Raw genomic sequence first — 14,110 nt, 5'->3', positions numbered from 1 at the left:
AAGTTAGCAACATATAAGAACCATTAGATAGTTTTCTGTTGATTTTACTTATTGATTTTTGTTTAATTAATCTATTTTACATCCTAACTGCAGTTTTTCCTCCCTCCTCTCTTTTCATTCTCTCTACCTCAGGACCTCCCCATTTCCTCCCAATCCCTTCTTCCTCTGTTTCTATTCAGAAAGGGGCAGGCACCCCATGGGTATCAACAAAGCACAGCATGTAAGTTGCAGTAAGATTAAGTGCCTCCCCTTAATGGCTAAAGAAAATATGTTACACAATGGGACATTACTCAACTGTTAAAAAAAAATGACATCAAGAAATTTGAAGGCAAATGAATGGAACTAGAAAAAAAAATCATCCTGAGTGAGGTAACCCAGACCCAGAAAGACAAACATGATATGCACTCACTCATAAGTGGATATTAGCTGTAAAGTGAAGGAGAACCTTGATTTTACTTTTTAAGGCTAGTAGTGTGAACCTGTGTGCACACACATGCAATCACTCTCATTCAGTCCTTTGGAATGGAATCTTTTATAAGTTACAGATATTCTGTTTATAACTCCTTAAGAACAAGGATATATGAGAAACCCCTCCACCCCATGCCATGCAGCTATGGCCAGCCAAACTCAATGTTATAGCCTGGGCTTTTTAGCCCAGGTTCTAGAGAGGTCTCCAGCCCAGACTGTTGGGCACTACTCTGATTTCTTTGTGACGAGAAAGCATGATCTTGCCCAGAGCCATAATACTCTAAGCGGGACAAGGAGACTTCAGCCCCTCGCGGCACCAGGCAGACAGGTGCTACTATGGTGAGCAAATGTATGAAGTGAAATGGGAGAGAGACAAAATAGTTTATGTCCTGTGGACAGAGGCATATCTGAAGAGGCAAAAGAGATGAGGAGTGGGCTGCCGTGGGTGGTTTCATTGCTACCCAAGGCTATGCTTCTGCTGGGCCCCATCTCTGGATTCAGGCTCTGTTACAGCCATGGTCTCTGTTGATGTCCTTGTCTACTGTTATCACCAATGGCAGAGAGGATAGGGCTCTACCCCTCACTGACTGGAATACTAGGGAGAACTGGCCTTGCCACTCACTAGCTGAAGTACTCAGGAGAGAGATGCTATACCTTTCCAGGGCTACACCAGAGACTGACCTGTTCGCATGGGCACGGGTGAACTGGCTATGAGGGCATGAAAATGGGGGAGCGATCACGCCCCTCTCACAGCTGTGTGGTAGCATGGGTGAGGGAAAGATGCCCTCCTCTCCTCGCCCCTCGCCACCTACATCAGGTGGGAGACTTGGCCCAACTCTTCACCAACTGCAGCACTTGGTCTGAGAGCAGGCCCTGCTGCTCACCTGGGCAGCACAGTAGAGCCAACCCTGGTGACAGAGATGTGGGTAAAGCCAGCCCTGAGGTTGCAAACATGGGAGAGCTGTTCCCACTACTCATCTGTCTAATCGAAGCCCTAACCCACTGGTCAGGTCCTGAGGCAGGTGGGAGAGCTGTTTCTGCCCCTCACCAGCTGTAGTAGTAATTGGGTGAGTGGACCTTACAGCTCACCTGGGCAACACAGGAGACCTGGCCCTGAAGGTATAGATGTGGAGATCAGACTCTGAGGATGTGAAACTCAGAGAATTGACCACCACCCCTTGCTCATTGCTGCAAGGGGCAAGCTAGCCAGAGTAATGCTGGAGAGCTCACCCTGGTGGCAAGGACAGGGGAGAGCTGGTGGTCTGAAAAACCTTGCCAAGAACCAGGCCCAGAACTCGGGCCCAGGACCAGGTTATGTGTTGGCCTGCCCCAACATCTTCCCCGTCTTTGATCTGCTGGAGCACAGGGAAGGGAGGGTATCAGTCCTGTGGACCTAAGGCTGCAAGATCTCTATGACACAGGGCAGCAATGGGATGTTCAGGAAGAGTTCCAGGGAGGGCCCAGAGTAGATGGTGCAGCAGAGACCAGGGGCCTCGAAACAGACTACTGATTCTTTTCCAAAAATGCCTAAGTATAAAAATATATGGATAAAGGATTTACTGTGTGACTCACTGTGTCACACTGCAGCTTCCATGACAAGATTTTCCCCTTCTTCCTTTCTCCCCCCCTCTTTTTCTCTTAATTTTTATTTTGGTGTGAGGTAGGGGATGGGTGGGATCTGGAGGCATGATGTAGAAAACACAAAGAATTAAGACTAAAAAGAACAAGGACATATAACCACAGTACCCATTATCAACTCAGGATGTTTAACATTGATTCCACTTATTATTCAGCAGTCCATTACTTTGCTGGTCTCCAAGATAATTTTCTGTTTTTCCAATCTGGAATTATACCTTGCATTTGCTGTCAAATTTCCACAGGTTTCTCTACTCCAAGGCAATTCTTCAGTCTCTTAGGACACTGATTCATTTTTTTGAAAGAAAAAGAACTGTATGGTCATGTGTGCCAGAACACCATCTATTGTGGTTCCATATGTTTCCTGGGCTTGAATTCCATAGAGATAACATTTTGGAAGAAGCTCTACAATGGTGAGCTTGTGTCTTTCTCACCACCAGGACTAGGGTCAAAGCTTTGGGTGAATTCTAACAGCACAGCATGGAAGCATAGACCAGAGGAATGAGCATCCTTCAGAGGATGCGGGAAAGCAACAGACAGCTCCACCACTGCCAGGACCACTTGCCTGGGGTTTTCCTCCCAGGCAGACACCCGCCACGCCCCAGCTCCACGAGCCCCATGTAATTATTCTACCTGGAGATGGACAGTTTTCCGAAGTTGCTTCTTCACTCGTCTACCTTGGCTGACTGCGCTGCAGACAGGGCCCATCCTTCTTAATGTGAATGCCCGTGCCAGCAGAGCTGCCACAAATCCACTCAAATGCACGCAACCGCACACATCCTGCAGAGTTGCTGGAAAACCACTAAGACGACTGCAACTGCACACATCCTGCAGAGCTGCAAAAAAGCCACGCAGATGCCTGCAACTGCACACACCCTGCAGCACTGCTGCAAATGCACTCAGCTGCCTTCAATTGTACACATTCTGCAGAGCTGCTGCAAAGCCACTCGGATGCCTGTGCTGCACACATTCTGCTCTGTGTCAAGAAGCATTTCTTTAGGACCAGCGGTGCACTGGGACCCCTGCCAGCCACTTTGTCTTCAGCTTGGCTCAGAGCTGGGCCTCTTTACCTAGAGCAAGTTTCCTTCCTAGCTGCAACCCCCTCTCCCTCCAGGTGTTCCTTTGCAGTTTTTCCATCAGGAGGTTATTTTGTTTCTGCTCCCATCCCTCTGTATTTTCTCTCCTTGCAAGCGTTGAGACATTTTTCTAATTTGGAAGCCTTTGGATTTCACTGGAATGCTTCTTTCCAGCTTTTCAGACGTCTAGTGCACTTGACACGTGCGTGCATGAGGAAGCACTGACCCCACCCCCAGCCCCTTCCTTTAATCACAGCTTGAGCAATGTGGCTGGTAAGCTGAATTCCAGAGCAAAGATTACTCTCTGAAAACAAAACAACAAATGAAACCTCTGGGGAAGACACATCCCTAAAATTGTGTTGTCAAGCTGACATTACAATTAAACCTCCTTTGTTTTCTGGGCCTCTACAGCAGTGGTTCTCAACCTGTGGGTCCCAATCCCTTTGCAGGGGTGGGGGTGTGGGAGTGGAACAGCCCTTTCACAGGGGTCACATAACAGCTATCCGGAACAGAGGATATTTACAGTACGATTCACAACAGTAGCAACATTACAGTTATGAAGTAGCAATGAAAAAAATTTTGTGATTGGGGGTCACTACAACATAAGGAACTGTATTAAAGGGTCATAACATAAGGAAGGTTGAGAACCACTGCTCTGCAGAAATAGCCTGCTTGTCTCCAAGTCTAAGCTCACAGCATTAACTGTCTTGCCTGGGCCTCTCTCCTTACCAGCTATAGCTTGGGGATAAGAAGCACACACCCTACCAGTGTGCACTGAGAAGTCTCCAGACAAAGGACCTTAGCCCTGAGCAGGAGTGCCTGCTTCAGGGATCATCTCATTCCCCATCATCCTGGTCCTGGGAAGCTAGTGCATCTGTGAAGTTGGAGTTCTTCAAAGAGGGCACTGCCAAGTAAAGCCCACCCCATTCCTAGAAATAGAGGACTTTGTCTTACCTGGTTTTGAATGGACAGAGTGACTAAGATGAGCCCATTTGTAATGGGGGTGGGGAGCAAGCCTGCTGGTCTAAGGAACTATTTCAGAGTACCCTGAAAATATTCCAACAGCAGCAATGACAGAGCACTGCATTCCAGATAGTCTGAATATTCGCTAGTCTCTAAAGGCCTGGTCATGGATGTAATTTTGTTACACGCATACAGAGAACATGGGGCATTTAGCAACAGAGGATTCTCTGTGGAGTGGTCATGAGTTTTTATTATCATTTTTTCAGAGCTTGGTGTAGGTTGAAACTTTTCTTAAGCAAAAAATTTTATTAAAATATCAGTTCTGACTTCTACCCAATATGCATATATATATGCATATATATATATATCAGTTTTTGAGCTGTTAAAACTTAGAAATATGAAACAATAAATCTTCCAGAAGAAAGTGTAGGATAATATCATCATAGCTTTGGGGTAGACAAAAGATTTCTTAAACTGGACAGAAATGTACTGAAAATTAAGGGAAGAAATGTTCAATCAAGTTATAATAATATTAAGAACTTCCAGTTGGCAAAAGATACCTTTAGGAAAGTTTAAAGAGAAGTTTCAGAGTAGAAGAATATATATTGGCTATCACATCAAGACAACAAAGGAGAAAATGGGCAAAAAACTTAAGCACTGCGCCCACAAAAGTGTGGCTGTAGAGGGCTGAGGGTGTATGAGTGTCAGAATGCTTGCCCAGAAGGAGGGTGGCACTGGGCTGGGCTCTCAGCAGTGCCAGGAGAGAGGACTATGTAAGCAGCTGTGAACATGTTCTCAATTTAATAATTCATCGGAGAAATAAAAATTGAATCCCAATGAAATGCTCCTTCCCAGCCATCAGGATGGCGCACATTTATTATCAAATGTTAACAAGACTCAGGAGCAATGAAACGTCACACGCAGTGCCAAGGGCTGTTAATTATTAGTGATGCTTTATAAATCTGTGATGTCTACAAGATACATACATACACACACACTATGGGAAATACATCTATTCAGGTACTCATACAAAATAAATTTATTTGATTTCTAAAGAAAGGCATAATCAAGAAAGCTTAAAACCAGTGTCATCCATAACTTCCAAAACTTATAAATAATGCAGTTTCCTATTAATAGTAGAGAAATAAATAGACGATGGGAGCTCCCACCAAACAGTGTGTCATTGAACACTAGGAATCAACAAACCACTTTCGTACATGTCATCCGAAAGTGTCACCAATTTAATGCCAGTCAAAAGGATTCAGGCAAAAGGAGTTCCTACGATATGGTCCCTACTGTATAAAGTTATTTTTTAAGAGCGTACTAGCAACCATGATGATAGAAGTTACAAGACTAGATGTCTTTGAGGAACTCATGGCCGGGAGGAGGCTTGGGGGCTTCTGAGGTACTGAGTACATCTGTGCCTTGAGTTGCATGTGGAATACCTGGCTGTGTTCGTGGGTCAAAATGCATTTAACTGCCTAGGTAAGGCCATGTGAACTTTCTGCATGTGTGTTTTGCTTCAACAAAGCTTAATAAGCTGAAAAGAAGGCAAAAACCTAAACACAACTCTTATTATCACGCTGGGCCAGACAAGCTCACGACAGTGGGTCACAGGAACAGACAGGCAATGAGTGCTTGATCATGCTTGAAGTGGAGCGAGGCAGGAGACAAAGCCAGGAGAAGGCTGGGTGGAAAGAACAGGGATGATCTGAATGTGAGAGGACCACGCGTGACAATCAAAGGCACACGTTTCTCCTAACCAGTCTGGCTCCCCCTCATCCGTGGCATAGAGGTCTGGAACATGGCCCATCGTGTTCATGCATTAAACAGCCTTCAACTTCTGCTGCTTAGAAGGAAAGAAGGAGAGAAGAAGAAAGAGAAAATAGAGCTCTAATGCTCATGGGATGGGTTGCAAGGCTATTTCAATTCAGACATGTGTCAGAGGGCAATCACGAGCTAGAGGCGGGGACGTTGTTTTAAAGGATTTCACTACCACATGTTTACCCCAAATGGAAGTCTTCACTGTCTTCATACAGGGCCTTTAGCGACCTGGGACACTGTGCCCTACTCCCATGAATGACAGGCATGGCACTGAGGGCCTACCCCAGGCAGTTTCTTTCTTTTTGCCTCTCCTCCTTCTTCCCTCTGCCAAAGCAGGGGTCATGTACAAAAGGGAACTGGCAACTCGGAAGCCTGTGACCACCATGGGTGATTAGACGGCTTCTGTAGCTCTGCTGTAGTTTTCGGGCAAGCTCACCCTTCCTGGACTCCTTGCAGTCTCAGAAGCACTCACAGGCTTCCCCTAGGTGCAGGGTTTTGAGAGCTGAACTCCCCAGTTAAGAACAGAGTACTGCAAATAGCCCACTTCTGTGGAACTGTGATCGAATGGGAGGCTTATCCCATCTGGGGATGCGGTCAGCACGTGACTAGCATTCGTCCTTGGTCACTGAGAAGGGGATGTGCCCATCCCAATCCCTTCATGCCATCTGCATGATGTGTGAAACCAACTTCCCAACTTGAACGAGGTGAAGCTGGGGTTGATGAAGCCCCTTTCTTCTTTTAGTTCTTTTATGGCCCGAGTTGTCTCCCATTCTCCCACCCCTGAGCTTCTTAGGTTGAAGCCTTAACTCCCAGGACCTGTGTCTCATGTGACTATAATTGGAGATGAGGCCTTTCGAGATAGATTACAGCAAAGTGAGGAAACCTAGGCAGGTCCTAGTTCAACACAACTAATGTCTTCATAAGAGAAACTTAGACCCAGCTAAGCCTTGGGGATGGTACACTGGATACACATAAAGACAGCCATCTATAAGCTGAGAAGAAAGTCCTCAAAGGAAAACGACCTTGCCACTACCTTCTAGCCTACAGCAATGACAACAGTCATCACAAACCAAGAAGAAAGTCCTCAGAGGAAAATGACCTTGCCTCAGCCCCAGTCCTGGATTTCCAGCCTCCAGAAATGGCAAACCATAAGTCCTATTATGTAATTTTCCTTACTCTCTAGCACTGGTTCTGGAAGCCTGAGGAAATTAATATTCCATTCCTGCCTTGATTTTTCCTGGGTATCGTATCTGTTTGGTCTGTGAACAGCCTGAATCCACTCAAATGGCTAACAAGCTTTCTGTTTCAGACTTCATTCAAGTCCTGGCTTTGACTTTGATTCATACCCTCATCTGGGAAGTCTTAGCCTTGAGTTTTAGGTCAATGGTTTGACTTCTAACTATGGTTTCAGATTCCTTTTGCCCCTAACTATCCTGGCTTATATTCTCCTTTCAGTCCCAAAGTAGGAAAGCAACTTAGCAAACCACCCTTTTCTGCTGCACCCTTTGTCAGGCATGCCGATATGGGACTGGCCACTTGCCAGAGTCAAGGAGAGCGGGAGGAAGGTGGAATCATTTTACATGGCAAAAGACGGAGGCCATTCTCTCTCTCTCTTCCTCTCTACAACTTCCTACTGTTACAGTTTGAAACAGAAGGTTGGCGTTGGCTTGGGTCTCGGTTACTCCTGTGGGGTATCTGACAGACGGAAGGGTGTCCAACTGGAGGCGAAAACCAATCTCATTCAGAATGATCCTTTAACTGTTCTGAAGCCTGGAATGGGCCTGTCTTTACTAGTCCTCACTGTGGCAGCCAAGAAACTGAAGGACTCTGTGGCGAGAGGCCATGTGCTGCGATGGCACACAAATGGCTCTCATGGTTTAGGTGTCAGCATTGAGAGGGTCTGTTCTTGGCACCCAAACCCTATTGCTATCTCCCGTTGTCCTCATTAGGACAGTAGAGACTTAAAGCCAAGGTTCACATGAGTCTCTATGCCGAATCTTAAATTTTTGAGCAAGTGTCAGCTGCATAGAGACATGGTTTGGACTCACCTCAATGCACGTCAGATCTGAGGAGGCGATGGCTTCACAGCTGGCTGAAAAGAGCGCCACTAAAAAGAAGCAGCTGATGTCCAGAGCCATCCCAGGTCCAGAGCAAGCCCAGCTGGGTCGGATTAGCTAATGCTCAGAGCCAAGCCGTATAATCACGCTCTAATAGCCCTGGTGACTTGGCAGGCAGAGAGGTACTCGGAAGGTTGATTTTAAGCGGCAACGCTGTGTGAACCGCTCGGCTGTGGGTCTGCGCTGCAGAAGAAGAAAAGGGAAGTTCTTTTTGCATACCAACCATCCTGGCCAAAAATAACTGAGAACCCTGCCCCAGGAGGGCCCAGTGCATTTCCTGACCAGTGTGGACCAGTTGCATAGCCCTTAGAGACTGTGATGTTTCCCATTGGCCAGATGCCAATTTCAAGGGTTTGGCCCACCCTCCTGACCTTCTAGTCTCTCTCCCTGTGAGAGGCTGGAAATGCCAGAATCTGCATTCATGTCGGATACCACCTTGCTAGCTGTCCTTCAGGGTGACTGGGAGAAGTGCTGGAGCATGCTGGGAGGGCAGAGAGCTCGACTCCAGCAGATGGGAGGGCTGCAAAACTGGGAACTAGGGCGGGAGGTGACAGTTTCCACAGTTCTGCTAGCTGAACCTCAGCCCCTTCCTGGAGCACTCCTGATCTTCCTATGGAAGGGGATTGCTTTCTCTCTTGCCCAGGTGACTTAGGACTGCTGTTTTAACAGCTCAGGTGGAACCCCCTTTCTGTCCTCACACCTGGCTCAAGGTAAACAAAACAGCTTTAAAAGACACAGCAGCCTGGCCAACGGCAGCAGAACTAAAAATCTCAACTCGGGGTCCCTTTTCCCTTAGAAATAGATTTGAAGCCTTGGGCTGTACCTCAATTGGTAGAGTAATTTCTTAGCATGCATGATACTCCAAGTTCAGCACCCCAGCACCAATAAAGCAGTCGTGGGCATAGTCCCTTCATTTCAGCATTAGGGAGATAGAAGCAAGAGGATGAGCAGTTGAAGGTCATAAGAAGTTTGAGGCCAGCCCAGGCTACAGAAAACCCTGTTTAAGTAAGGAGAGGGGAAGAGACAAAAGAAAAAGAAATAGAGAGAATCCATTGAAAGAGTGGTAATTCTTACGGTGGCCAAGGTGCAGCAGGGAAAGAAAAAGTTCAAGTATTTACTCAGTAAATACTTAGCTACCACAGGCCTTTGTCTACTCTTGAACCAGCTGATGTATGAGATAATTGGTGGCGCTGTTCTTCCATTCCGCTTCTAAGAGCCCAGTTCCTAGTTCAGACTCCACAACGACCTTACATACTCCATGCTATGTCACTGCCATCAATAAAGTGACCAAAGTCGCTACCACTTATGTTTTTAATAGCCTGCAGACCAGAGTCCCCCCCTCTCTCTTCTCATTTTATAGTTACAGAAACTGCAAATAGCCTCTCGAAGACCACATCACCAGAGTGGAAGAATGGGGCTTTAGATCCAGGTGGTCTCACGTAAGAGACACACTTCTACTCACAATGGCAAAGAGTAAGTAGCCTCCTAGAACAGCTAAACAGCAGCCAGAATAGAGAACGTTCACCTGTCAATCTTTATTTTTTTCTTCTTTCTTTGAGACAGGGTTTCTCTGTGTAACCCTGACTGTCCTGGAACTCACTCTGTAGACCAGGCTGGCCTCGAACTCACAGAGATCCACCTGTCTCTGCCTCCTGAGTGCTGGGATCAAAGGTAAGTGTCACCACCGCCAGGCTTTGTTGTGTGAGGCCACTTGTGTGTTTCCAGGCCACCTAGGGGCTCAGACCCGAAATAATCACATAGAAACTATATTATTTAAAACACTGCTTGTCCATTGACTCTAGTGTATTTCTGGCTAACTCATATCTTAAATTACATCTCCATTAATCTGTGTATCGCCACAAGGCTGTGGCTTACTGGGTAAAGTTCGGGTGTCTGTCTCCGGCAGGGCTACATGGCTTCTCCTTGATTCCGCCTTCTTTCTCCCAGCATTCAGTTTAGCCCCCACCCCCACCCTTAGCTCTATCTGCCCTATCACACAGGCCTAGCCTGCTTCTTTATTCATTAACCAATAAAAGCGACACATATACAGAAGGACCTTCCACATCAGAAATTGAAAATGGGCCTGAAAGTCTCATTTGGGCTACAGTCCGGCTGTTCTCAGTACCTAGGCATTTTCATGAAATGCCATCCTTGACAACAAATATACCTCTGAAGATACCAATTGCAAAAACATGGTCTAAGCCAATGAAGGTGATGGCAGGCCGCTTTACTTCAGAGAAGGCATCCATTATGGTATGGACCCAAGGGTGGCTGGTACCAAGCCTCTGGTCTACCGCCTGCCAACTGAGTGACCTTCGACACTGCACTTCAGAGAGTAGCTTCTCAGCTGAAAAGCCAGAGCTGCCCTGCTTACATCATGGGGTAATTATGAGGATCAAATGGGATGATATGTAGGAAAATGCTTTCCTAACCTTAAAGCCCTACATAAACATAAAGAATGTGAAGTGAAGCCTGCTCTGAGCCACCAATTCCAATGTCATGTAAATATCACTCCCGGGAAATTGTCCCCTACCCCAGAGACTCTGAAAAGGCATATTACTTTCTATCTTCAAGAAAGGTCTGATGGCTCCGTTAAGGCCTTAAGATTTTGTCATTTTCTGAGGCCACGGCATTTGCATATTATTTGCGTACGTTTGCATAATGGATTCAAAAGACTCCCTGCCAGTGTATAAGAGTAAAAGAAAATAAATGAACGTGAGTGACCTTCTGCCACAGCATTCAAATCAAATATTCAGGGCATAATACCCTGAAATATGAAATAGATTAAAATTTAAACTATTGCAAACAGATAGGAAGATAGGTTTTAGAGTTCAGAGGCAAGAATGAAACTCTTATTTGGTTCCAGATTGTAAAGAATCATATTCTCCTAAAGGTCACCCCATTCAAATGATTTTCATGCCTCAGTTCCCCCCATCCACAGGCCTTGCTCCTCTGCTGTGGTTAGACCAGAACATACTGCACTATTTTCCTGTCTGCCCCGAAATGCCTCAGTGGCAGAAAACTCACTATTTCTCAAGAAATTGTTCTGGCTAATTTTAGCTGCTTATATATAAGCTATGGTCTTCTACTTAAGTGTAAAAACCTTCCCTCTATTGCACCCATAATGGTCCTGGTCTCCTCAAGCTAACAAGTGAGTAAATTCAAGCCCTTTTGTATACACCAGCCCTATGGGTATTTAAAATGACAATGTCACCAGTTTCATATACACCAGCCCTATGGGTATTTAAAATGACAATGTCACCAGTCCTTCCCCTTTGTAGGTTAAAAATGTCCAGTTCCTCTGTGTCACAAGCTCATGCATTACAACCCCTGTATCATAGAAAATATACTGACTTGAGTTAGAATCCCATCTTTGTCACTTACTGAGACTACTAGTGATGGAATTAGATTCGTTTTTCTTTTCTTTAAAAATTTTATTTTATTTTGCTATGTATGTGTTTGATGTGTTTGGGCTCATGTAGAGGTTAAAGGACAATTCTGAGAAGTCGGTTCTTTCCTTCCATCTTTATGTGGGTTCTGGGACTGAAGTCAGGGCATGAGGTTTGTTCAGCAAGCACCTTTAGCAACCACGCTGGCCCTAGACTACTTTTTTCTACAAGGGACTTCTTCATTTAAAATTCCATTAATGTATTCCAAAATTATAATTTCCAACTGACTCATATAACAAAATTGGCTTGAGCCAATAAAATGAAGTTACACTTGCTGTGAGTTGACAATCTGCTCTTCTCCTTCTTCCTCCAGATGGTATTGCTTCTTCTTGGCAAACAAAAACTAGAAAGGGCTAGCTGGAGGAGGGAGATGGGGCTGGGGCTATCACATTCTAACGCCAATCTACTCACAGTGCCATGATGGGCGGGGTGGCCAGGAGGATATGGAACAACCGGATCCACATTGAGGACCATTTCTTCCAGAGAGAAAGGGATAAGCTGAGAAAAGACATCGGGAACACTTCATACTACTGATCCCTTACCAGATCAGTAGGGAGACGGCTCTGTAGACACCATGAGTTTTCATAAATTTCGGGTGTCCTTATGTGAACTATTAACATGGATGTTCATAAAGTGTCATCTATATTGTGATTCCACTGAGGTCTCCATGGAATTCATCTTTTATGGTCAGTAGTCACTTACTGGATGACTCCAGCATACCGATCCTTTTCATGTCTGATGAGGTCTAAGGGTCACTTGTGTGCTTCTCAGTCAGTGGTTCTCAACCCATGGTTCACGACCCCTTTGGGGAAATAAGCAGCCTTTCACAGGGATCACCCCAGACCATCAGAAAACACAGATATTTACTTTATGATTCATAACAGTACCAAAGTTACAGTTATAAAGTAGTAATGAAAATAATTTTATGGTTGGAGATCACCACAATATGAGGAACTGTATTAAAGAGTCACAGCATGAGGAAGGTTGAGAACCACTTCCTTCGGTCTTTAGCATCTAAGAATGACATAGGATCCTAGAGACCTAGCTTTATCCTTTGAGCCCTTTCTGCATGGTTATCCAAAAGTTAATTCACTTTCAGGAACATGCAAGCTAAAATATGCATTGTGACCCAAATGTGAAAAACACCGTGTGAGTCATTTCTATGCTATCACGTGAGCAGCAGTAGACATTACGATGGCTTTCTGCTTTCTCCTCTGTACGCTTAGTTTTGCTTCTGCTTTTGGCTCAAGTCTGCTTCCTCATCCCATTGCATGCCCCCAAGATGGTTTTCTAATTGTATTCTTAACTCTTTGTATATGCTTATGGTCAAGTTTACTTCGGATCATTATATTTCCAAATAACTTTTCTTTTCTAAATTGTTGAGTCAATTGTAATCATACAAGGTGTAGAGGCTTCAAGGCCCAAAGTAGAGCTCCCCTCAAAGTGACTCCCTCTCTCTGAGGTTGTATGGTGTGTCGCTGCATCTCATGATGTAGCTAAACATTTGCAGGAGCAAATGGGAACACGGGGTTATCAGATTGCACAGAGCCAGTAACACTGGTCGTTTCTTGAGAGGTGACACACAGAGCTTCCCTCATGTCCTGCTTGATTTTGTAGGAAGCGAAGGCAAACCTCTCCTCTCTCAGCTTTGTAGGTGGAGCCTAGGAGCTGATGAGCCGGCCATAAAGTGCTGAAATCTAATTTGATGTTGAGATACACACACACACACACACACACACACACACACACACACGCACATATATTTGGTTTTTTGAGACAGGATTTCTCTGTTGATGTTGATATTTTTATGTGGTACACGGAAAGATCCATAGGAGAAAAAAAACTCTCCAAATCCCAAAGAAACAATTAGACCCAGGGGGTCATATACCACTTTAAGAAGGTTAATAAATTATGAAAATGTGATGAGGAAAAGGAAAATGCTGCTTGGGTTAGAAGCAATAAGGTGTGGGAAAGTAGTTAAGAACCTGGGTGAATCTACTGGAATATTGACGGTGTTCTGATTCTCCTCTTATGAGAATATCATCTGATTGGTGGAGGAGGAAACCTTCCTTCTGGGAAATGAGGACTCCAAGACCATCTTCCTACCCCACTATTTCTCAGTCACCATCCATCAATATATGGCGTATTTGGAGAGGGATGTTCTACGTGTAGTTAGTTGGTGACACTGCTGCCAACAGAAAGAGCACAGTGTCTTCACACAGCAAGGATAGCTTATTTTCATATCAGAGATGTCTCTAGTCTTCCTGGCCTATGTACTCAGGAGAAGGAGTCCTTTTTGCTTTGATGCAAGGGCAGCTGGCATTTCTTGTCTGGGGTTTCACCTTTTCCCAAGATGATCGTTACTGGATGTTAGTGTAAATCGTAATTTCCTCCGGTTACATTATGGTCATTAAAAAATTGTCTATTTTTTTTAGGCATGTCCCTTTTAATCCCAGCACTCAGGAGGCAGAGGCAGGTAGATCTTTGAGTTTGAGGCCAGTTAGCCTGGTCTAAGGAGTGAGTTCTAAGACAGCCAGGGCTTACACAGAGAAACCCTATTTCAAAAACCATAAATAGC

The 14,110-nt window shown here is 45.2% G+C and overlaps 1 protein-coding gene across 1 annotated transcript in view; it reads right to left on the bottom strand.

Annotated features, from left to right (window-relative positions):
* The window catches only part of Cd180 (CD180 molecule), an 18,401-nt gene extending 10,220 nt beyond the window's left edge, over nt 1-8,181 (bottom strand). Inside the window, exon 1 of the mRNA XM_005366570.3 lies at nt 8,015-8,181. Within this exon, the coding sequence (XP_005366627.1) occupies nt 8,015-8,104 (90 nt within the window). The 5' untranslated portion in view covers nt 8,105-8,181. The remainder of the gene's footprint in view (nt 1-8,014) is intronic.
* Nucleotides 8,182-14,110: the final 5,929 nt, after the last annotated feature.

Source organism: Microtus ochrogaster, unplaced genomic scaffold (assembly GCF_000317375.1).
Source record: "Microtus ochrogaster isolate Prairie Vole_2 unplaced genomic scaffold, MicOch1.0 UNK11, whole genome shotgun sequence".
In the NCBI taxonomy this organism is placed as follows: domain Eukaryota; kingdom Metazoa; phylum Chordata; class Mammalia; order Rodentia; family Cricetidae; genus Microtus; species Microtus ochrogaster.
The sequence above is the reverse complement of the archived record's forward strand: the minus strand, read 5'-3'. Positions and strand labels throughout refer to the sequence as shown.